At 40.8% G+C, this 25,494-nt stretch overlaps 2 protein-coding genes across 3 annotated transcripts in view; one reads left to right on the top strand and one right to left on the bottom strand.

Moving 5' to 3' along the window:
• The window catches only part of mcama (melanoma cell adhesion molecule a), a 57,281-nt gene extending 52,273 nt beyond the window's left edge, over nt 1-5,008 (top strand). Inside the window, exons 15-16 of one of the 2 annotated variants that reach the window (XM_017419948.3) lie at nt 625-754; nt 2,141-5,008. In XM_017419948.3, coding sequence (XP_017275437.1) covers nt 625-754; nt 2,141-2,143 — 133 coding nt within the window. In that variant the 3' untranslated portion in view covers nt 2,144-5,008. The remainder of the gene's footprint in view (nt 1-624; nt 755-2,140) is intronic. The other variant, XM_017419949.3, reaches the window with a different exon arrangement.
• Nucleotides 5,009-10,399: 5,391 nt separating this feature from the next.
• LOC108238085 (E3 ubiquitin-protein ligase CBL) lies at nt 10,400-24,885 on the bottom strand. Its single transcript, XM_017419931.3, has 15 exons — nt 24,306-24,885; nt 21,282-21,529; nt 20,263-20,409; nt 19,079-19,235; nt 18,544-18,665; nt 18,255-18,392; nt 17,864-17,951; nt 17,587-17,718; nt 15,782-15,988; nt 15,573-15,689; nt 13,302-13,591; nt 12,693-12,860; nt 11,527-11,630; nt 11,017-11,190; nt 10,400-10,832 (listed from the first exon to the last, which is right to left on the bottom strand). Exons 1-15 carry the CDS (start codon nt 24,447-24,449, stop codon nt 10,423-10,425), a joined length of 2,646 nt encoding a protein of 881 aa, XP_017275420.1. The 5' UTR covers nt 24,450-24,885; the 3' UTR covers nt 10,400-10,422.
• Between the last annotated feature and the right edge of the window lie 609 nt (nt 24,886-25,494).

Genomic DNA, 25,494 nt, shown 5'->3' with positions numbered 1-25,494 from the left:
TTGGGAAAGCATTAAGAGACATATTTATTGTTACTGACCTCCTTTTGTGGTGGCGGGTGATCATGTAATTGCTTGTCTGTGTAGCAAAATATCTCATGAAACTGAAGACATTTCATGAAAACTCTCAAAGTAATTATTGGATGTACGTCTTCAGCTGATTAACATCAACCCAATTCAAGATGGCTGCCACAGTTAATCAACCCTAACAAACACAAAAATGGCTCTAACTCAGTTTTTTTTACAAATATTGAGCTAAAATTTGGTGTGACAGTAGCTGAGAGTCACCCCCAGCACATACTTTGAGTGCTAAAAGATCACGTTACATCTTTGTTTGAAAGTTTGGCATTCAAGGCACCCGGTGATTTATTACATTCAGACTTTTCAGCTGATCTATGCAGAAAAAAAAGAAAAGAAGAATGACGTTATGTTCTGTAATGTAGCTGTAATTGTGACCCTGGGATCCAGGGTCTAAGAGATAAAAGCTCTGGAGAAACTTTAAATTTGGATGTAATAACAAGAACAAGGTGTCGTTAATTATTCACCTTTGTTAGAAACAGGAATTTTATAAGTCAGCCATTTGGGGGTTTGCTGTATTTCACGCCTATTCTTTCTTTGTATGAGCAGCAGCAAAGAGAAGACCACCAAAGATGACATTGTTGTGGAGATGAAGACCAACACAAAGAATGAGGAAGCTGTCCTCCTGAAGGCCGTCAACGGAGAAAAGAAAGGTCCTAATGACCAGGTAACTGTCGTGGTGAGTGAGGAGTTTTAATTCAACGTCTACACAGGCGGAAGTGTTCACTGCTGAGAAATGTGGGGCTTTCGTAAACCTTTTTCCCAGAAGAAGGTGCAAATTAAAAGCACCAGGCGTCTCATCTGAACGGATTCTATCTGCAGATCCAACATGTACGACTGGATGTCTTCAACCATTTCCTCCAGAGCTGAATTTAGGCTTTCTGTGAGCTGATTCAGCGGAGTAAATAATGTAGTGATGTTGAGTGGGGCACAATGCAGAGCCAGAATATTACAATCAAGGACAAAAGGTGGTTGCTCTAATATTTTCTTTAATATAGTGGTGGTAGAATACTTCAGGCCAGGGGTGTCAAACTCCAGGCCGCTGTCCTGCAGGTTTTAGGTTTTTCTGCTCCAACACACCTGATTCAAATGGTTTAATCACCTCCTCACCAAATCATCAAGTCCTCCAGGAGCACGGCAACAAGTCATCCATTTAAACCAGGTGTTTTAAAGCAAGAACACGTCTAAAACACGCAGGAGTGCGGCCCCCGAGGAATGGAGTTTGACACCTCTGCTTTAGGCTAAGAACTTTATGTGATGTTCATTACAGCTTTATCAATTCTTACATTTTCAAAGGTAAATAATTTGAAGCAAACGAGTCTTACAGGACGTTTGTGGATAAAGTGAAGTGTGCACGGAGAACATGGTTCAGCAGGTTGTAAACAGACTGCAGCCAGACGACGAAACAAAAACCGAAAAAGTTCTGATTGTAAAACTTTACAAGCTGTGATTCTGGCTGAAGGGTTTGTACTCGTCGACGTGTTATGATCCTGTCCTCGCCGTCTCTTGTTGTTGGGAATGGAAACCAGCAGGACCCTGTTTATAGGAGCTGCCATGGTGTCACATGACTTCTCCACGTGTCTTCTTTCTCAGAGCACAGAGTCCCTCAAACACTCTTTGATAAACTCCCCATCAGAGAACAACTTTGTTTTTTGCTGTCCTGTAAGATAAAACAAAACTACTCTTGACTGCTTCATTCCTGAAGGTGTAAATCTGCCTCCGTTTGTTTAGTTTAATTTACAGTCCTTAAAAATTACGTTCTGTATTCCACAAAATAAACTTCAATAAATACACACTTAAAAGCCAATATGTTAAAAACTCAACATTCTGATGGTAACTCCTTAATCTCTCACAAACTGGAGAGACTCTGCTGCTAGCGCACACCCAGAGGTTACTGAAGTAAACATCTACTCGCCTTCAAAATAAAAGCACAGTACCTGGATTTATGTGCAGAACGGCTGTAAGATGGCTGTGTGTTCTCTAAACCAACCAGATATTCAAACTGTTGTTCCGATGTGGAGAGTGTTTCACAGTAAAGCTGACTTCTGCCTCTTGTCCTCTGCAGTAAGACCCTGATGGTCCAGCAGCGCCACGCCGCCGACGGCAGGTCCCCTGAAGCAGCGGTCAGAGTCTGTCGGACCTGAGGAGGCCGAGGACGCTCACACTGACCCGAGACCTGCAGACCACCACCTCCTCACAGTCTGGACATTCCTCCCGCATCATGCTTACTTCTCAGCAGTATTCAGCAGATTTTTCCAGGAACACACGCTCACGTTCACAGTTACGTCTGTACAGATGTGTATTTTCTTTTGACTGAATATTTGCTTCAATGTTTCAGTTCTCTCCTTTAGTTTCCAGCTGCGTTCAGCTCTTGGCTGTTGTTTAGTGTTTGTATGATGATGTTTCACCTGCATCATCCTTCCTTTTTTATGGAAAGTGTACATATTATATATTTTGTTATTTAAAACTTTTTTGGCACTCAGATTTTCATTTCACGGCAGCGTCTGGCTCGTGTGCATGTTGCTCATACGTCCAGGTGAGAATCGAGGCAGGATGTGATGTCGGAGACCAAATGCTTGTTTTGAGAGATTTGACAGTGTGTATGTTTAATTTCTTTTTGCCAATACTTGTAGAAACTGGTATTAAATTGAACCAAAACAACAGGATTGATGCTCCAGAATCAATGCCATGTTTGAGTGTTTGATCATCAGGAGACACTAAAGTTTAACTGCAGGATAATCAGTTATTCTAACTCTAAGAGACACACTGGCGGCCTTCTTTTCCAAACTGCTGTCAAGTTCTTGTACTGTTTGTAAATACGTGTAGTTCAGAGTCCTGCAGGAGGAAACCTCGGACCGTTACTGAGGCTGAACAGGGTCAGAGTTACAGATCTGCTGTGCCTGGTTTTGGACATCATACACTGAATTTGTTTGTCTTGAATCTGTTTCCTTTGTGTTGCCACTGAGAGGTTCGTGCCTGAAGAGGCGCTCGGGTGTTTTTGCATGTTTGACACTTTATGAGAACAAAGTCGACACGATGATCGCTGTGCTGGTTGATTATTTAACCCCGTCAGACGTGGGGGGTTAAAGAAACAAACCTACGGCTGGGTTTTAAGGCCACTCAGGAAAAAAAGTTTCCCAGTTTTGACATTAAAGTCACAATGTTGAGATTAAAGTTGAAATATCATTTCCAGAAAGGCGTCAGAATATTATTGACAGAAAAAGGTGGAATTTTATTATTAGAAAAAACATTTTTTTAACAGAAAATTGGAATAAAATAGAATATTACTGATAGAAAAAGATTGAATTATTGGGGAAAAAAAGAGTCGACTTTTAGGACTAAACCAGAGGAAGTGAACCCTGCTGTGCTGCTGAACCGGACTCTATTTGTTCTGTCATTTATAATGATTATATCCAAGGTTTATGAGTGTATTTTTACTGGGTTAACTACAGAGTAACAAGCAGTATTTTATTTAAACTAGTCCAAGGTGTGGTTTGTTACTGAGAGGAAACTAGAATAAAACAGTCTTTATTATCTTCATGTCACAATAATGACATTACAGATGCATCTCCCTATGTTCATATATATAAAAATATAGATAACTCAAAAATAACTAACAGAACTTGATCCAATTCTTCACACATACACTGAGTACTTATCTAAAAAAACTCAACATCTGAAGCTTATAAACACAGTTTACATTGTTGTTCTTTAGTATCACAGATAGTGCCGCCTAGAACTGAAGAACCTTTCAGAGGATTTAAAGTCAACACTCAGTGTTCGTGTCTGAGACTCTTATTGTGAAGGGCTGAATCGAGTTCTATTAGTTCCTCTGCAGCAGGACTAACAAACCACACCTCAGACTGGTTCAAGTCAAATATTACAGATTATTTTATAGTTAAACCAGTAAAAATGCTCCCATAACCCTCAGGATGCAATGATGATAAATATCAAAACAAACAGTCCCGTTCAGCAGCACAGCGGGGTTCATTTAGACTTTATCTCAACATCACAACTTCTTTTTGTTGTCAATAACATTTCCTCTTTAAATGTTATTTTTCATCTGAGTGGCCCTAATACTCAGAAAAAAAAATATTTGAAACAGGTTTCTAGAACCAACAAGGACTTTTTTCTCCATCATCTTAAATAAAAAGAACAGAATTATGACAAAACATAGCCAGAATTAATGTAAACCATATAGTTGGTTTGATCTTCTTCTTATTTCACAAACCTACTTGACAAAACAAGCCAAGTTCATGTCTTTAGAAAATGAGCCGAGACGTTTTTTTTTTTTTGGGGGGGGGCGACAAGCAGGAAGTTTATTCAGTGACCTTCTGGGTTTTCCAAAAACGGTCATGGACTCATGTTTCAGTAAAGAGATTGTTCAGCTCTGTGAGTCAAATGTAATTACAGTGGATGAACCACGAACTGGGCTTAATGGAAAACATGTAAAAACACTGCTGGGCTCCTTTAAAGGCCAGAGTTGTGAATAAATCTCACTGTGTATTTTATTGTGAAATTTCTTTGGTTTCCGAGAGTGCTACACTGCCCTGATGACTTGCAACATTAACAAAGTAGCGAAATGTTTGTTTTTTGTTCCTTTTTAGGTTTATATTTGTGTGTTTTTCCCCGCTGATTCCCCACGTGCAGACAGAGTGATGAAGCTGTAACACAAAGATTTCTGATTGGATCCATGCATCTGCACCTTGTCTTTAAGTCTGACATCATTGTTTGATTTTCTAGACTTTTTTTTCTTTTTTTTCAGCGGCGAGAAACTTGAGTTTGAAACCGACCTTTACTATTATGCCATTTTGTCTAAACATTTGTAAAATAAGTACTGTACATGTGGTTGTTTGATGCTTGTGTTTTGTTTTATTTTTGGGGGGTTTGCAAAAAAAAAATAATGCCAAATAAAAGTTTTGTTTAAACAAAAGCTGCTTCTTCTCGTACTATTTTTGCAAAAAGGTACGGAAGTGTTGGAGCAGGAGCCCCGGGGCCTCAGCTGCCTTCTGTGTTTGAGGAGGCAGAGAAAGGAGCGCAAAGCTCCAAACCGCTGTCAGCGTGAGCTGGAAACGACTCCAACAGTAGCTCAGGTTTCTCACGTCGGAGGGAGGCAGGACAGAGAACGCAGCTCACATCTGCAAAGAATTTATAGCTGCAAAACAAATCAGCCGGCCTCCAGACGCTTGGTGCAAATCCTCCAAAACTCCAGGTGGCGAGGGTACAGTCACCTCAGAAACTCAAAACATCTATTCTCTCTCTGCTCAGATGTGTTCCCTTGTTGCACGACAGTTTGATTACAGAGGAATGTTTCTCTGAAGAAGTTAAAATGTTCTGTAAGACATGAGGAGTCAGAAGGGTTGTTACTGAAGGGAAACATTCAGCTGGGCTGAGCCCAGAACCTCAGATATACAACTCAGTCAGGAAACAATTTTTTCTTTTTTTTTTCTGTCTGTTAGCAGAATATCTCATGAACAGCTGGATGGATTTTAGTGAAACTGCGTGAACATCTATAACTGATTAACTTATGGAGCCAAACCCAATTCAAGATGGCCACCACAGCCAATCAGCCTTAGCCAACACAAAAACTGGTGATAATTCAGCTGTGTGCAGATATTGAGGTAACATTTGGTGTGGTTGTAGCTGAATCATTTACAACACGTACTCTGAACGTGACATCTCACAATACCACCAGTTTATGAATCCTGTTATTTTCAGGGTTTCACCAAAAAGGCTGCAATGTCAACGTGAGATGATCTTAGTCTCAAATCTAGATAAATCTTACGGGCGATATGCATTCCAACTTATTTAGTTTTGTTTTCAGCAAACAAGCAGCAGCTCAACCGACCGACTTCACCTTTTTCACTTCACCTAAAACTGCAGCAGGGCATTCTGGGTCCACCTGATCGACTTCGGCTGCTCACCAAAGACAGTAGCTCCTTGTCGAATATAAACCATCCGTCTTTTGTCACGTCGTAAACACAGCCGACCCACCGTCGATGCAAGCCACGCAGGAAACGCCACCTAATGATGTAGCTTCGAAATGTGATCTTTTCATTCATGCGTTTCCCCCAAAAACTAACAAACCAACTGCCGACCGGCAGCCCTTGACTAAAAAAGCAGGTGGGCGATCACTGAGAATCACTGAGAGACAGTTGGTGGCTAACGTCTTAAACAGATGCTTTTCTGTGAGAGCTGGGGGAGAAGAAGGGATTCAGATTTAATCAGATAGCCAGGAAATGCACATAGCCCTCTTACTAGTTTAACCAAAAATCAGGTCAAAGGAAACAATGAAAAAAGACCTACTAATACATCTAAAATGTGTAAAAAAGAACCTTTAATATCTGTAATAGAAAATAGAAATAAGCTTTTCATCCTTCTGAACAAACCACACAGACCAAATGTTAAAGAAAATACAGTTTAATTAAAAATCTTAATGGCTTAGGCATGAAAACATGGCAGCACAATGAATGCAGAGGATATTAAAGACAATAAATAAAATATCTACACAGGCAATAATAAAGCAAAGACTTTTTAGTAGGCAAGTTCTGTTTTTAAAAAAAGGCTAGTCAACACGGTAAACCAGCCCATGTGGGTAATCAGCCAGCAGCTGAGGTTACCGGCGACTCTGAGGGTAAATGTTTGAGACCGCGGATGAAGTAAAGCGCGTTCGCACGTCCACGCCTTCACAGTGCAGCTGTTAGAGCTCGGACCTGGAGGTGAAGCAGGGGGGCGAGGACAAAGGAGCAGATTGAAATGGTTTCAGTTTGGGGCGATTAAAAGCTGCAGGACAGATTTCTACCTGGAAAAAACAAAACAAAACGCCGGGCTCTTTTCAGTCTGAGGAAACAATAGTTCATTTTGAAGGCATGTTTTTCCTCCACACACAATCATAAAGACAGACCTAAAAGAAGAAACTTGAACATTAAAATCTCCCAATCAGCTGATCCTGTGCAAGATGGACCTTTCAGAGAAAATTATAACAGACTAGTTTAACTTTCCTTTGAGAAAGGAAAAAGATTTGTAGTTCTGGTTATAAAGGACACTTTAACCATCTGTGGGTGGAGAAGAGGCTTCAATCATATTTGTTTTCTGCTTGACAAAAACAACCTTTCTGCACATCTGACAAATTGTTTTCTCAAACATTAAAAAGTGAGGTGGACTGCTGTTACTCACTTTTTATGAGCTACAGAAGAGAAAACCCAATCTGAATGAAGCACACACTTTGAAAGGGACTTCGTTTTGATTTAAACATTTTCTTGAAGAGCGTTTCTGCTCTCCAACACAAAGTTGATGCATCAGATGATCATTGAGCTTCTTAGTGACTATTAAATTTCCTCTCAAAGACAACAGGGTCGTTTTTGAATGAAATTCTAAACAGATAACAACAAGCAAGTCTCTTATTTTATACACTTAAAGAAATAACTGCATTCTACCAACTGACCAGCAGGGGGCATCGCTGACGTTACAATCCAATTTCTTTTGAACTTCATAGAAATTGAGGACTTTCCTAATAAGTTTAAGGTTAACTTTTACATTTTATCTGACAAACAGTGTTGTCAGTAATGTGAATTTCTGCCCAGTTTGAAGTAAAATGGATGATAAGCCTGGGCTTTCCAGTTAATAAACTACTTCGTTCCAGGAGGTCAAGGTGGAGATAAAACCCTGAATGCTTCAAAAAGGAAGTCCAGCTGGAGAGAAATGAGTCCACAAACCAATCAGGAGATGTTAAACAGGACAGTGAAGAACTCTGATGTCATTTATGAAAGTCAGATATTCACCAAAACCATTCATGATGGTCTGGAGATCAATATTAGCTGAAGGCAAGTGGGTCGGTGTTCAGCTGCAGTCAGTACACAGATTCATCTTTTACATACTTGGTAACAGTTTCCCGTTGAAGGGGGAGCCAAGATTTCTTGACTGAATGCAACTTCACTTAAAAAAAAAAAAATTGAGTAGGAGTTAATCTGATCATTTTCAGGATAAATACAACTTAATCAATAAAATAACAATAAATGTTTTTAAACCTCTGAAAATAAAAACTTTAAAACTTTGCTACAACATAATTTGATGCAGTTTGAGTGTTTGAATAAAAATATCCATACAGACTTATGAATCAAGCAGAATTAAAGAAAAACATTTTCTTTTTTTAGGTAACCAGTGTGAAAGCCAAAAGCTTGTCCAAAAATATAACTAAAAACTGTAAATCTGATGTTTCACCTGGAACAGGGACTTCCAAGCTAAGAAATAATCCCCGCTAACATCTTGGAATGCTTCGTTACATAAACTCAATAATACAAAAAAGAAAAATGTAAAACAATCAGTAAAATGTTTTCACATTCACACGTTCTGACTGTAAACGTCAGAGCTGATGTTTCCTAATCGTCAGTTTTGTTAAAACTGAATAAAACCGAGTAAAACAACGGGAACATCCCTAACTATTGAATCCAACCGTGAAACAGTTGTAGTTCAGTTTCATCCAGTAAGTTGTAGCAGCTCTAATGCCTGAAGGGTCACTTTCAAAGCAGAGTACCAGCTGCAGCAATAACATCCAGAAACTCGAATGCAAACAACTTAGAAAAAGCTTCAGGCATGGTAGAGGGAGTGTTTTTGTTATACCATTATCAGAACCTGGGAATTCCACCTAACTAATTGTGTTTCTGAGTACCTGAGTCCACGTGACAAACGTCTTCACCCTGTTTGTGCTTTCTAACCCGTTCTGGAGCTCGTCGCTTTTAATCCTTTCATCAGCCTCGCTGATTTTAAAAACAAGAGAACGTGTTACTTGGCTTGGTGTCGTGTGTGTCGGGAAATGTTTGATGCGTTCGTGACGCCTTTTTTTTAAAACGTTGGCTTTTGTTTTTGAGGCTGGCGCACCCTGCATCTGACAGACTCGGTGGTTTGGTTTTGTTGTGGTTTCAGTTTAAGGGTTTTGGGTGAACGAGGAGTTCGTGGGGTTTCAGAGACAGATCCAGATGTCTACCAGCGTGCTGTGGTCAGAACAGGCTGCTGGGTTTAGTGTTCGAACTGGTGACTTGGGGAAAGTGAGGTAGATTAGTTTGGGGACAGACAGTTTAGGCAGAGAGGAGGAAGTGTCTAAAAACAAACCAACAAAGAAAAACAATCACTGCGGGGACGAATGGAAAACATGCTGCAATGGTTTCTGATCCTCCAGCTGCTGAGGGACAAGATCTTTGTTTTTTCCTAATGAGACCTGCAGAATTGTTGGGCGTAAAACCCTAAATGTGAGGCGATGGATTCAGTGCGTTTTGCTCGGAGTGTGCTGGAGGAATCTAGTAATGCTACTGGAGTGGATTAGTGCGTCACCATCACTCAAAGACCTGCTCAGAACTGTCTGATGAGAGAGCCGTGGCTTTCCCGGGGTTTCCCCCAGCATGCACGGCTGAGTCGAGGCAAAATCTCAAAGGAAAATTAGATCAATAGATTTAGACTGTCGCCTTGTTTTCCTAATTTGCCATCTGAAATTCTTTCTATTAAACCATAAAATTATAAAAAAAAGAGCTTCAATTCAGCCATTGTTAGTACTACACACAGCACAACACGTTATGAGTGGACTTAAACATTAGAGTTGTTATTTCATCACAGAACCATTGTTGAACCAGGAGAATGGAGTTAAGCTCGACTTGTCAGATAACCGCCGAAAGGGAGCGAACCCACAGCAACACGAAGCCCACTGCAACGGAATGCTCACATTCATCGGCACGAAAAACGCACGCCACAGAGTTATTCGCTAATTTCCTACCAAACGTCCACGCCACAATTTGCAAAGAAGCCCATAAAGCACCAAACTGAAGAGCCGCCGCAGCAGCGAGAAGCAATCTGCAGCGCCCTTCTGCTGAACAGTCAACGTAGCTTAATGAGAGAATGCACTTAAAGACGGGGGGGGGCGCTGCCGTAGCACAGGTTAACCTCAGCTAAGTGCAGCAGGGTCAAAACTTGGCTTCAGACAGCTCAGTTTACAGGCTTTCATTCTCCGTGTATCCTGCATTCACATCGTACTGAGATGAACGTCGTGCTGCTCCTGCTGGCCGGATCGAAGCCTTCCGTCTCCAGGTTTGAGGCTTCGCTTGTCCAACATAAACAAAATAATCTGTTTTCACACCAAAACTCTTTAGAAAAGCAAATAATACCTGACGCAGTTGATTACAATTGACTTTGGATGTTTCGTCTTCGGGTCTGACGTGAACGCAATGCTTTCCTTCGGAGTGAGTCTTTTCTGGCGAGTACTTGTGGCCCTGCAGGAAAGTGCTTGGTAAATGCTGCCCGTGATAATGGCACAGAGTGGAGACAGAGGCAGGAGACGGTGGGTGNGCAGGACTGGAGTGACTATGTGGCGATGTGCGCCGCGGAGGGGATGGAGACGAACTCGCGCAGGATGTTCTTGGCCGTCTCCAGGTTGTTCTGAGCAATCATCAGGGCTTTTTGGATGTCCTGGATGGAGTAGCCCTGGGACATCAGGCATTCGATCTCCCCGTTCAGGGCCAAGCTTCCGGGGCCGGCAGCAGCAGGGGCAGCAGGGGCAGCAGGAGCAGCAGGAGCAGCAGGAGCAGCAGCAGCAGCAGGAGGAGGGGGAGGAGGAAGAGGAGGAGGGGGGGAGGCAGAGGAGGAGGGACCGGGGAGCTCTGGCAGCGGAGCAGACAAGTCACAGTTGAAAGGTCGAGGCCGCCGGTCAGAGTTGGCTCGACGTGGGAGAGGTCTGGGGGGACGTTCAAGTTCGACACCAGCTGCAAATGTACCTGACAGACAAACACACACACACACACACACACAGGCAAGAAGACTGTCAGTTAAGGTGGTATTTCATTGGGCTGTGAGTAGCAGACATTCAGGAGTCTCCTGAATGTCTTGCAACACTTGCGAGGTTCAACTTCTGTTTTTTTTTTGTTGTTTCCCATTCTTTTTAAGACTGCAAAAACTAACCAGCTTCCACGGAAGCGTCCATGCTGAGCGAGCTGAAGGCTGCAGAGGGACAGCTGATGTCTCTTCTGGTGGGGGCAGGAGGGACGACCGGCCGGGGACAGTCATATCCATAAACATCCTCCACACCGATATCCTCCTTCTCCTGGGAAACCACAGCTGAATGCTGAGGGTGCTCTGAAACACAAACAGCACAACAATGACCTCATGGAGCCAAGAAGCAAACAGCATGCATCAAGTATGGAAGGAAAAACAAACATTTGTGCAAAGGAACAAAGTTTACACTGATTCCCTAATGATTCCAGGGCATAAATTCTTTATTAGTGAACAAATAATTGTAATTACAAAAGGTAATTAGTAATCAAAATTTGGCTCCGAATTGATGTAATTATGAGAACTCTTACTAATTTGATTGTGCAGAAAATAAACTGAGTTATTCTCAAACGACTTCAGCAAAGACCGAACAATAACTATTTTGATTAAAACTTCTGAAAGTGAACGGAGGAGAGTTACCGAGGTCGCAGGTCTGCGTCGTCTCAGAGGAGCCGGCCTGACTCTGGATGTTAAACATGGATTCGTACACTTGAGGGTCTTCTGAGTCGATGTCCTCCCCTTCACTTCCAGGGGGAAAAAGGATTTTTACAAAGATTAAGCATTTCACAGCTCAGTTTTTGACCATTCAGCAAAGTATAATCCTATCAGCTGCGCATGACGCTCTTATAATCTGACTTTCCACACTTAAACCCAGAAAAATAAATAGTCTAATATTACTTCTGGGAAAAAAAGCAGAGTATTTAAAACATATGTATAAACAGTTTTGCATGCAGTGTAATGGAATTAAAAATCTTAAATCCTTTAAAGGTAAAGAACACAGCATCACCAGCTGTGGGGCTGTGGAGCCCCCTAGTGGACACTAAAAAGATAATAAAGTCACAGTATCATCCTGTTAGAGCTCAGTGAAGATTCAAAATGTATTTTACAGTCCACAGATGTCTGCATGTGTCCATTTTTAATGATAATCTGATCTAGAGCACTGACAATTTGAATATCAAACATCCAGGTCTTTCCTGTTAATGACTACAGATCAGAGTAATGTTTTACATACACGAGTTCTGCATCAGCTGTTAGAGCTGGGAATGATCATTTCTACAACCCCTTCTCTACTAAAACAATAATAAAGAACCAATCTATTGTGAGCACAACGTTTCTTAAAAACAGCAACAGTATTTGTGCTTTTTATGTTCCTGCCACTAAGGGGAAATGTGTTTTTAGCACTACATTTGAGGTTTCCAATAATCTTAAATTCTCCGAAACACTCACAAAGACTGAAAACAAGCTTTCATAAACCACAATGTTCTGGATATGGCCCAGCAGTATAGCAGCAAAGGGACCAGTTGTTCTAAAAAGCCTCTCTGCTTCGGACACCAACATGTAATCCAGGAATATTTCCTAAGATTTGGTTTATGTATTTGATGTAACGTATGCGTAGGTCCAGGAAGCCATTTTAAAAATAAGAAAAACAGGCAGAAAATGGGAAGGAAATTTCTTCCATTTTTGTTTTTATTAACCTTCTTACATTCCTGTTCAGCCCCAAGATGACTTTTCTGGCTCTATATAACCAAACTGAATTGAAGTAGGTATAAAAACTGGCACAACGATGCCCTAATTCTCCCGTTTACCTGATGTCATTGTGGTTGGCTGCCTGGGCTGGCGGTGGGGGCACCAGGGAGCCCGATATGACCCAGGGGGTGCTGGAAACTGGGAGGGAGGTGGGGCTCATGTACTCGTTCTCCTCGGGGTCTGATGATGGCTTCTCTCCACTCGACACCACTGACGGTGGCAGAGACCTGAACAAAGAGCAGTTTCTTTATAAAATGGTGCTGAGGTAAAAACAATCATGTTCTAAACTAAAATTAGGTACAAGTTGATGTGAAGCTCTTTGTAAACTACAATCTCATTATTAATAAATCTGTTTTTGGTGAAGTCTCTTTCCAGAGGTTTGCTTCTCATTCAATTACTGTTACATCCTACAAGTAGAAAGAACTAAACAGGAAAGGAAAAGAAACCCTGCTAGACTCTGGGGCTGCTTTAAAGCCTTGGTTCTGCATATATGTGGACACCGCGGCAGCTGTCTGACTCACGGCTGAGTCAGAGTTACTGTTGGTTGGTTGGTACGAGGTTATGTCCACTCGTCTGAAGTTTTGTTACCACAAAAAAAAAAGAAATTCAATAGTTTTTGTCTTGTTGTATCACTTCCTGTCCCCGGCATGTCACATGAAGAGTCATACCTCGCAGCCAGGCAGTAGACGGCGTTGGTAACTGCTTGAGGTTTGGCTGCCTCGCCGTTGGAGCCACCGCCCTGAGGGATGGAGGACAAAATCGACGGGGCCTTCGTGGCGGGCCGTGGGACCATGTAGTTGGCAGCCCAGGCAGGCTGGTCGGGGGTGGAGGGCAGGGGTCTCCTCTGGAATCTGGAGTCCTGGCCTGCGAGGGAAGGCCGCTCAGGAGGGGGAGGAGGGGGGAGGTCTCTCAGGCCAGGAGGAGGAGGTAGAGGCTTGTCTCTGTGAGTGGCTGCAATCTGGGATGTAAACCAGGACAGATGTGAAGACTTTACTTTGGCTGCCACGTAAACAACATTTCCTGCTTACTTTAAGCTAAATGAGGCCGTATTTGGAGTAATATTTGAAGTAGTAACAAAGTCCTGTTTAATGCAAAGTTCCTACACCGTTCTCATTTTAACATGTCAGACTTTTCCAGATTCAATATTCCAGAGTTTTTACTTGATTTTTGGCCATTTTTGACCCCCAAGTACAGACATTTACTGTATATGTACAGTAGACTGCACAACATAAGGTTCATTTAGTGAAACTTTGTTCTGATTTAGAGTAAACTTAGAAAGCACAGTGTATTATTTAGGGCTAGGGTAGTTTGTAGCTCAAAATGTGTGCAGCGTGTGCAACATAAGGCAAATAATTTGCATTCATATACATCCCCAATTCCAAAAGGTTGGGATGCTCCACTAATTGGAGACGCAATCTTTTGCAGACTGGAGAACCTCTGCCAGTCTTTACAGCCTCTCTAAAATGCTCATTTTATATCAAGTCTTCTTACTGACCTGTTGACAATTAACCTAATTAGTTACAAAATGCTGTTTCTTATTTAGTTGCCCCTATTCCAACTTTTATCAGATGTGATGCTGCCATCAAATTCACAACTTATTTTCTTTCCAGAAAATGGTACACTCTTAGTTTAAACATTTGATAAGCTTGCTATATATAATTTAATAAAATATGGGCTCATGAGATTTGCAAAACTTGCATTCTGTTTTTATTTACATTTTACACAGAGTCCCAAGTGTTTCGGACCTGGAGTTGTAGCAGATGAGAGGTTTCATGGCATCTTACAACGGAAACAAACATTTGAGTCATCTCTCTTTGTTTTTCCTTTCCAAAGAGACAGATTTGGGAAGTATAACAAAATTAGGGCTGGTTTAAAACTTTTGTACACTAATTTATATATAATAAGTGCTTTAAAAGATTTATTCTTTGAGAACAAATAGTGTGAATATGTCCCATAATTCAGACTATAATCTGCATGAAGTCATTTGAGAGAAATCCCACCCCCTCTCATATAAACATCATACTCTGGACGTTGTCTCATTCAGAGTATGACAGAAAGTTGATATCTTGCTCTGTATGTAAATATAACTGCCTCTGTTGGCCGATTACTTATGCAGCATTCAAAAGCCAATTAAAACACACACGTTTCATGTTTACATTACTGGTTTTCTGATTTCTGTGGCAAGGTCGCCAAAGGTCCAGTGTGATCAGATTCCTGCCAAACACCAAGGTGTAAACATAAAACCAAAACATTCAGTTTCCTTCAGCCGAATGGAAAAGAGTTCATGTGGAAAACAGGCTTCAGTCAGCCTGGAGGTGGATCAGAACGTTCCTGATTGAGCTTGACGATAACTAATAAATATAAACAGTATACTGCTGGTCAGAAAAACCACTCAGGCATTCACACAGTTTGCATGAACTGGGATATTTTTTTGGGTACTCACCAAACCTGTTTAATAACTGAATGAAACATTTAAATGAAATCTGCTGAACAAAATCAATTTGATAAGAGCTGCATTATTGTCGTTTTCTACAGTGGTGGTCATATATGATACTGCTTGGAAGTATGAAAACAGAAAATGTGACAAAGTCCACAAATATCAGGACAGAAATATTTTAGGTTCACAGAACATTCAAGACTCAACAACATGTCATAGTCAAATTATGTGGACACCAACAAAAATACCCTTCAGGCTTTGCATTTCCCTTTTCTCTGACAGAGAGATGGTAACACAAAGACCAACTTTGTAAAATAGGAGCCATTTTCTATTTAAAACATGTTTACACACTTTGAGACCGAAGGATTTTGTTCAAAATAACACTCACTGAAGATTCACCAGAAAAGATCTGCTGCTAGACAAACCCACCTGCAGACCTGCAAACGTGTTGCTTTATAACTGGGAGAAAAAGTCCTTTCAGTTTAGCACCACATGCACTTGCCTTGGGTGTGGCGCCCTGACTCAGAGCGGGATGCGAGCTGGAGGATCTCTGCTGCAGGAGGTCCAGTCGTGGAGGCACCGGAGGCAGCTGGGACAACGGAGAAGCTGGACGGTCATCCTGGAAAAACCACAAACACAATCAGAGGTGTTACACGACGCTCGCAGTGAGATCATTAAGCACGCTTGGATAAATCAACGTGGCTGTCTCACCGCGCTGCAGAGCCTGTTCATGAGAAGATGCTGGTCCTCCAGCCGATCGTCGTCTTCCTCGTCGTTGGCAGCTGCTTCTGCTCTGCTGGACGCTTGGAAACCAGCAAAGGAAGCCCCGCCGGCCTTTGGGTGGAAAGGGTCCACCACAATGGGCTCGGTGCCTTTAATCTCACAGCGGCAAAACGGGCAGCCTTGACCCTCTGACTCCTGATCCATAAACACAGAACATTTATGTGACGGCAGGATCCCACTACGGGTCATAAAACATCAAGTTTAAGGTCTTGAGATGATTTCAGATACAAAATTAAACTGAAAAATGATTTTCTTTTGTCATAATTGTTATTGGAGATGGAATGTGTTACTGTCAAAAAAAAAACAACAACTAGTATTTGGATGTTTAATTAGCTTATTCATGTTTGCATACTTTAACCAAAGATAGTTGGAGTCACAAGCTTCTGCTGCTGTTAATTTGTGGGTCAGAAGCTGAAAAGTATTTTAAAGAACCAGAGTGTCATAATGTATGTGACACTCTTACTACCATTTTATGCAAAGTAAAGCTGCTGATGCTTTCCTAAAAGAAATAAACACATTATAACTACTTCTAATCACTGAGAATGGCTAATTGCATTTTTTGTATTTTAACCAAAATGTACATTTCTGTGTAATCCCTTATCCAAAGCATAAAATAAACACTAACCTTAAGGTCAGAAGAAACTAAATGATTTTAAAAGCCAGAAGTTCAAGGGGAGCAGTTAATGGAGACTATAAACCAGAAAAGTTTTTTTTTATTACTCTCAGGCGAAACAGAAGCTGAAACGAAAGGAAATCTGTGGATACTGATGTTTACCAGCTTATAGAACTGATACTGGACTATATTTTTCCTCCCCTAGGTGTAATGTTGCATTAAAATAAATATATGAATGTGTGTGTGTGTGTGTGTGTGTGTGTGAGGGTGAAATGGCTTGTTTTATTGCTTATTTTAGATGACCAGTTTCTTTTTGTTAATTCAATTTTCCTAAAAGCCCAACCAGGAAGTGGATCTGTAAATCAGCTGACGTACAGGCCAACAGTGACTCTGATGTGTAATATTCCTTATGTTCTGTTCCTGATTTAAATAGATTTTGAATAAATATATGTGTGCGTGAGAAGAACGACTGTTCATCAAACACCTGCTTTACCTACAAAACTCTATGACCAAGCTAAAAATAATTTTAAAAAAGGTGAGAATTTCTTTTTATGCATATCCAGTAACTCAGGGTGACTAGAATCATTTGTATGCTGAGTTTATCAGAAGAATCATGTAAATTCAGCTAAATATCCATTTCACAGAATTCTGTACGAACTCAGACTGATGCACCAAACAGCACTTTCATTTTTAGCTTTCCTACTCATATTAAACGACTGACAGCAAAACTCTTTTTGGGCGTGTAAAATAATAATAAATGCACATACTGGTACCTAAAATTAAGACTCTTTTACCTTTTCAACAAAAAAATTGAAAAGGAATATCAGTGGTGATTAAAAAGAAAGAAAAAACTGTGTGTCATAAATCCTATTTGTACTGAAGAAAGGGAAACGGGAAAACTTTTACCAAAATACAGAAAATCATAAAGTAGACAATATTATAAATCAAGACATTTTTTCCAGAGCTTTTGGTAATCCAAATAAACTGAAATTTGTGTCATTTAAAAGACTAAATTGAAAATTGAATAAATATTTATGGCAATAAGCAAAGCTGTTAGGTTTCCCAGAGCTGCTTCATGTCGGTGCGTTAAAGGTTAACAGCGTGAAGTCGATAATCTCACCTGCCAGGCAGTCAGACAGGAAGTGCACATCAGGTGTCTGCAGGGCTCGATCTTTACATCCTTATCGTTCTCTGCACAGATCTTACACAGCTGGAAAGTGGAGCCCATCTCACAGTACAGCTCATACTGCTCCTGCAGGGAGAATAACGAAAGAGGTTGTTTTACTCATTCAGATCACCAAGATTTCATGTATTTAACTCCATGTTGAAGCTTACATGGTGTTTATTCTGCCTTGCTTATCTTGAGTAATGCTAAAAAGTGCTTGAAACAAACAAACCTGAGTAACTTTGATGTGGTCCTGTGGAGAAGGTTCACACAGCCCCGTTAAGTCGGGGTTTTGTGCTCGGCCGTCTGGGAAAAGATAGCTAGAAAAGCCACCACACAGTTAAAAACACAAACAGACACACACAAATGATTCTACCTCTGTGATAACTGCTTGTGCAGAATGTTGTCAGTTCAGTAGGTGGTCCTACAGCGTAGCTCAGGATGGCTTGTGTACCAGAACATCTCTGAAGGTAAGTCTCAGAGAAGAGGTCTGGTTTGAATATTTACGCTTGTATTTAGAGCGATCAGATTGCCCAGGACTGAGAGGTGCAAACTTAATGTCATACAAAACAAACAAACGGGTATAAACTGTAGCTTTCATACTACGTTCGAATGTGACTTACAATCCCTCTCTATATCCATCAATGAGGGCTTGGAAAAGTGGTTTGTTATGGGGGATGGTCTGCAGGATGTTCCCATCAGCTGTCACGTATCCGATCGCCCACTGGCCCAACCGAGTGCAGCTCAGCCTGAAGATGTAGCTGAAAAACAGACAAGAATCTCAACCAAAAGGTACACAGAAACATGTACGATGCAGTTTATTGTCCAGACTAATCGCTCTCGGATTAATCTAAGATCTTTAACGTTTATTGAGGGTATTTGTGATTCGTTGGACTCTTGTTTGGGTCCTACCTGCCAGGTTTGTGGATAAACCTCTGCAGTCGAGCCTTGACCTCGTCGTAGGTTAGGAAGGCCATGTAACCAGGATGTGTGACTGCCAGACTGTTCCAGTTCCTTAGAAGAGACGACCATGGCTACGCAAACACACAAGTGCGCACACAGAGGTTTTTTTTTTTTTAATTCAGGAACTTCCATTTTCGCTGCAACAAGTAGAACTGAAACCAACCAGGCCTGAAACTAAATCTGTCCTCAGGTCTGACAAAAACAAATTTGGTGAAGCACAAGACATTTTGTTACAACAGTGTTTGATTATTTCTATGCCAATGCCAAAATTAATCTGTCACTCTTGTGCACTGCCTAATCTGCATAAGAGACTCGCTGGATTTGATGATTTCTGATAAAATATGGCTGAAATAATAAAAAAATAAAATATAATTCCCCCTAAATTATCTGAGACTGCTAATAACTGGAAGTTACTTGATATTATTTACGACCTTTGACTAAAAACTTGTAGGTGCTCAGAATATCTTGCAGTTGGAGGCGTTACCTGGAAGAGTCTGGTGAAGATGTCAAACTCAAACACGGAGATGTAGTCGTTGCAGGTGAGGTCGATGGTGGATTTCAGCGCCATGGCCTCCAAACCTGAACTTATGGGGTGAAACTCATGGAGGGCCTGACGAAACATCCTCCACGGTACAATGGTCCTGTAAAAAGGAGAAAGGAAGTTGTTTTAGCAAGAAGAAAGTCTCTGAAATCTAAGGCCAAAACCAGAAAGAGTGTAAAGAATCAAAACAGTCAAAGATTTGCAGATGTTAATATCAGACAAAGATAACCTGAGTACATACAAAATGCAGTTTTCATATGATATATCATTTATTAAGGGACAAAAATCTATCCAAACCAACCTGCCCTTATGTGAAAAAGGGCAGGTTGCCCCGCCTTAAATCATGAATTAATTGGATTTTCTGGAAAGTTGACTTAAGTTTCACCAGCCTCATTAATGCCAGACCTGTAGAATCAAGAAATGACTTAAATATCCACAAATGGAGAAAACATGAAACAGTGGTGAACCTTCCCAGGAGCAGCCAGCCGACCAAAATTACTCCAAAAACCACATTAACGACTCATTCAGGAGGTCCCGAAAGAACCCAGACCAACATCTAAAACTCTGCAGGCCTCACCTTCCTCAGTTAAGGTCAGAGTTCAAGATTCAACAACAGGAAAAGGCCCAAACCACTGCTGAGCAAAAACAACAAATATTTGTCTTACGTTTTCCCCCCCAAAAAAAACCAACATCCTAATAATGTCCAAGACTTCTGGGAAATATCACTGGACAAAGTGGAACTTTTTGGAAGGTGTGTATCCTGTTACATCTGGTGTAAAACTAACACTTCGTTCCAGAAAAGTCAAACATGGTGGTGGCAGTGTGATGGTCTGGGACTGCTTTGCTGCTTCAGGAGGTGAACAACCCGCAGTCATTGATGGAACCAGGATTTTTGCTTTCTATCCTTAATAAATAAAACCATCTTTTAAAAAGTGTATTTTGTATTTACTCAGGTTATATTTGTCTGACATTAAAATGTGTTTGCTGATGAAACATTTAAATATGACAAAAAAGCAAAAACAGAAGGAATCAGGGGGCGAATACTTTTTCAGTGCTGTACATAGCTGCAGATATAACTGCCTTTTTCCACGTTACGGAGCAATCGCTATTTAACTTTGGAAACTCACTTGTCGCCAAATGATCTTCTCCAAAATTCAGCAGCATCAGCTTTGGTAATCCTGAAGTTATCACCCTGAAATAGGCCATTGGGGAAGATGGCTTTGAGCTCTGCTAGCATGTGACTGAAGATCAGCGACAGCTTTGTGAGGTTACGCCTGACCGAGAAAGAAAAAAAGAAAAAAGACAAAACACAGAAAACAACAAATAGTGACAGTTTAGCTCCAGATTTATCAGACACAGAAGGAATCTTTCACAGCCCGTTTCTGCCTTACTAATGTTGTCCAGAGATTTTAAAAAGGACACCCAGGTTGACTCCAGATGTGTTTAAGAAGCCATTCAAAGATGAGTGATAAAAGTAAAAAGCTCCACAACATGTGGTATTTACATGTGGCCTTCAACACTGTCAGCACACGATGAATGCCACTTTGATGGTTCAGCTGACAGCACTGTTTGAACTAAAATCTCTGGTGAGTGATACGTTCGCAGATCTATGAGGAAATGCTTGATAAAAATCAGTGTGAGAGGAAGGATGAATTTGTGCTTGGTAATCGCTTTCTGAGAAACAGGAAGTTGAGGTGATTGTGAACCTTTATCTTGCGTTTCAGTCATTTTACTTCATCTTAGTTTGTTACTTATTAGTGACTTTTCAATACAGCAAAGAAAATATTCTAAGTTTTTTGAAAAAAAAAAAGGGAACATTTGCTTCCCATTTGTGCAAAACATTTCACTTGTTTTGAATCAATCAATATGCACAGTTTGGCAGAGACGTGCAACTAAAAGTTAAAAGGTTTAGATTGTGCTTAAAGAGCAGAGATACCCAAGCTTCAAGTCAGGAAGAATCAGTCCCACCATGTTAGAAATGATCCTGCTATCCTATTATCATGATCTTAAAGGATTACGGTATCGACTGGATGCCAAGACAAACAGTGATTAGCTCAGCACCATCTGTCATGTATCTAAACATTCCTCTGCCTCCTAATGCAACACTTCGATGTCTGAAGAAGACTTCATCGGGTTGTGAGCCTACCTGGGCTGGGAGTTCTCCTCATACATCCTCTCCTTGGCCTCCTTAAAAAGGCTCATGGTCTGCTTCGTCTTGTTGGTCAAGTTGTCAATGACCACACGGAAATACTCATTTTCCCCGAGAATCTCCATCTTGCCCTCGTATCGGGACAGGATGGTGCGCAGGTGCTGGTAGGTGTCCGGCAGCAGATCGAGGATGTAAGGTGGGCTGTTCTTCAACGCCACTTTGGGGTTTTGGCATAAACGCACCACCTGGATGAGAAACACAACAGCTCAGGAACTCTTGTAGGAAGCAAATAAAACGGTGATGGGTCTCAAAAATGAAATTAAAAACTTTAGAACAAGCTGAATCTACCTGAGTTTTCTCCAACAGCCCCAAAAACCATGCATGTTAGGATTATTTATGAATCTTACTCTGATAGTGCATGGCTGGTTTTTATCTCTGTTTTGACCCTTTAATGAACTGGCAACACGTCCAGGATGCAACCTGCCTGTCGCCCTCTGACAACTTGGATAAATTCCAGCTTCAACGTGATTCTGAACAGGTTAAACACATATACAAGACCGATGAATGGATGAATGAATAAATGGAATAAATCCCATTGGAGATGAGTGTAATTCACAAATTACATGACTAGTTGGATTGATGTGCAGCTTCGGATTCAGCATAAGAGAAAAGGTGATGAGTTCTGATGAAATATCCTGCGACAGGCGGGGGACACCCTGGACAGGTCGCGAGTCCATCACAGGACCACAGAGAGACGAACGAGACAAACAACAAATCACATTCTCTCTCACAGCTACGGACAATTTGGAGTTACCAATTAACCTAACACGCATGGAGAAAACCCACGTATACAAGAGAAGATGCAACCTCCTCACAGACAGGTCCCAGACGGGGGGCGAACCTGTGACCGTCCTGCTGTGAGGCAACAGCTCTAACCACTGCTCTGCTGCGTTCTGATGAAATATGACAAACTATTATTAAAAATCCTTGATGTTCATCATTTTAAAGGTTATAAGGTTTTACACTTAGATCATTAATTGCACTGCTTAAGATAACAATTCAAGTCATTTCTGAATGCCTTTTAATATTACTTTTATGCCAGTATTACTATCCAAGCCTAAAAACAGATAAACACAGAAAACCATAAGAGGAAGAGGTGCTGAACCTGGATGTTATTTTTAAATGAGTGAAACTAGACTCTTTGCTCATCACTCTGCAGTAAACTTAAACTTTTGTTTTAATGTTTTCCTCCCAGCCTCCTATAGCACCACTGAGGTGTTTGGCTATACAACTTTAAAAAAAAAAAAAGTATAAACTAATGCCAGTAGACAATCATTTAATGCAGTTGCATGAATGTTCAAACTTAAGAAGTTAATAAACAAAATAGGTTCCAAAGATTAGGGAGAAAAAAAGTGGAATTCTTTAGGGAAAAGTGCCATTTCTAAATGTTTAATCCAATTATTTTGGATGGTATGCACAATGGCTGTATTCATCTCATATATTATTCCCACCCTGGATGAGCTACCAATTTATAATACAACCCCAGGCCTATTCCCTGTGTGTGTGTGTGTGTGTGTGTGTGTGCTGCAGGTTCCTCAGATGATTGCTGACGAGGAACTGGAGGCAGTTGGCCACGGTCTTCGGTGAAGTCTACAAAAGATCCACCCATCCTAGGAGCAGTCTCTATATTTTCTACACTAGACAGCCTGATGTTTGCATGTTTGTTTTTCAATTTTTACATGCTTCTCCTTTTTTGTTATGGACTTTAAGCCAGGCCATAACATAGCTGATATTATGATAATAAAAGTGACTGTCTTTGTGGTAAAACAAGCAGACAAGGATCCACTTCAGTAATCCGCATTAGGCATTACCGACAGTTAAACAGTCTTAATTTAACAATTGCTATATGTTTTACTAGACAACTACGAATGATCTTAAAATATTTTTACTAGCTTTCTGATTTTTCACATCCAATCCGACTTCAGCATCATGATTCTGTGCCATTATTGGATATGAGCAAACCAGGGCTAGAGGAAAAACAAAGTAATTTATGTCTCTAGTCACAGACATACAGTCATTTACTGCACTGGGTCCTAAAAGGTCAAGAAAATAGTGGAAGTATTATGATGTTCCAAGAATCGGAGGCAAAACCGCATGTAGTGATTTGCAAAGTCAGCTGCTGCATTTACAGGAAATGTTTCACAGAAACCTTTCTAATTTACTTTTTGACATTAATTATATTACTTCAACAGCAAGCCAGCCCAGGCAGAAAGGGGCTTAAAACCTTAAAGACTTAAAAGGGACAAGGTAGTGCCATAAGGCCATTTTTCTGTAGGTGTAAGTGAGGCAGCACAACACACATACCACTCCAGCCCTCCTGAATTAATATCTTCTGAAGTCTCGTCTCCCCCCCATCTCTCCCTGCTTTCTTCTCTTATCTCCATCTAAGTCAACGCTGACGGCAGGAGATAAAACTGGAGTGGCTGCAATGAATGGACCGAACCCGGCCCTTTCCTCCTGCAGCATATATATATATATATATATATATATATATATATATATATATATATATATATATATATATATATACACACACCTCTTCTGATCCACTACTGAAAATGGGTTGTTCTCACAGGGACACTAATGTGACCTACTTCACATCATCCCAATTAGATAATGCATCAGGGGCACCATTGTGCACCAATTTAAATGCATTTGGTTTTCTCATACAGCTCAGACATCAAGTTAATGTTAAAATGTGTGGGTAAATGGCTTTTTGTATGGGGGTGTCTTATGCTGTTTGGCTTAAAAGTAAACTTTTTTAACATTACTGCAATGTTACACTAAAATGTTTAGTTAGGGAGGTTAGAAAGTTAAACAATAACCAAGACTTAGCCATAAATAACAAAGAAAATGGAAGTAAGAGTAAACATAGTTATGATACAGACTTGAACGTCAGGAAAAAAAATAGGTTTTCTGTTTTATTTTTAACATTTGCTAGCCCAAAGTGACTGTCAGTACCTTATCCATGAGTTTCCAGCATTTCTCCACCATTTTCTTATCGACCACTGCGGGTTGGTGAGGCAGAAGAGGCTGCTGGTGGGGCTGAAAGGCGTCCTTCATCAAGTTGATGAGACCGGCGCCCCTCCGCGGATTTCCGGCCATTAATTCGCTCGATGACCGGGGGTTAGCCCCGGGGGTTGGGGTTGACAACCAGGGGGTTTCTTCTTGACACGCTTCTCAATAGAGCACCCGCTGTTTCACCGCCCTGTCTGTACTGAACACTGGCGATAATTTGTCATGCAGAGGCTGTCCAAGAGCAGAACAAAAAGCCTGTGTGTGTACACTGACTGTACGCAACCAACGCAGGCACACAGAGCTAACAAGCTACATTAGAAAAGCCTCTCCGTTTGATTTCCGACACCAAATTACAAGCTGGCGACAAACCAAACCGTTGTTTTGTTGTATCTGCTGCCAAAAAGCGCTTTGTTTCCTCCTGGCGACGGTGAGTATAATCTCCCTGAGTTATGAGCCCCGGCTTATTGTGGAGTTGGGTGTTAATAAGCCACACAGCGCGATTAACAAACAGGTTGAGGAGCAGCTAAAGTAAACACGGATGTCCGGTCAGACTTTCAAAATAAAAGCACGGCCAACAACCACTGGAGCCGGGTTAGAAGGAAAGTGTCCAACAGGTCTGAATACAAATAAAACACTGCAGTCCTTCATTAAACCATCCGTAGCAACTTGAATAAATAAATACAGTTTGAATACAAATTTAGTTACGTGGATTAAAAACTAAACATACAGAACTGTGCAAAATTCTTAGGCAGGTGTAATAAATGTGCTGTAAAATAGGAATATAAATTCCAATTGCTTTAGAAATCCATTCAGAATTAAAGCTACCAAAATATAAAGACTAAAATAGAGAAATTGCATTTTCTGTAAAAAAAAATGCAGTGGGAAAGCTGAGAGCTGAATGACTGCTGAAATCTGCTGAAGAAGCTGAAACTCAGTTGTTAAAGCTAAAATAAGCAAAACACTAGATAAAAACTAAAAATATCAAAAGACTAGCTAAAAATAACAAAGCTAACAGGTTTAGCTGATAGCTGAAGCTGCTACAAGGTAAAAGTATGAAAATGTAAAAGTAGCTCAAAGCTTAAAGAAACAAAAGACCAGCTAAAAGCAAAAATTAGTAAGACATCAACTAAGA

The sequence above is a fragment of the Kryptolebias marmoratus genome, linkage group LG13 (assembly GCF_001649575.2).
Source record: "Kryptolebias marmoratus isolate JLee-2015 linkage group LG13, ASM164957v2, whole genome shotgun sequence".
Lineage (NCBI taxonomy): Eukaryota > Metazoa > Chordata > Actinopteri > Cyprinodontiformes > Rivulidae > Kryptolebias > Kryptolebias marmoratus.
This window is presented reverse-complemented; position numbering and strand designations above follow the sequence as displayed.

What these genes read in the sequence shown, in the direction of transcription:
- LOC108238085 (XM_017419931.3), bottom strand. Translation starts at nt 24,449, where the DNA reads ATGGCCGGAAATCCGCGGAGGGGCGCCGGTCTCATCAACTTGATGAAG. An exon ending in AGAAGATCATTTGGCGACAA is followed by an intron (nt 19,236 to 20,262) that starts GTGAGTTTCCAA and finishes TCCTTTTTACAG; the next exon opens with GACCATTGTACCGTGGAGGA. An exon ending in GATGGATATAGAGAGGGATT is followed by an intron (nt 17,952 to 18,254) that starts GTAAGTCACATT and finishes TGGCTTTTCTAG; the next exon opens with CTATCTTTTCCCAGACGGCC.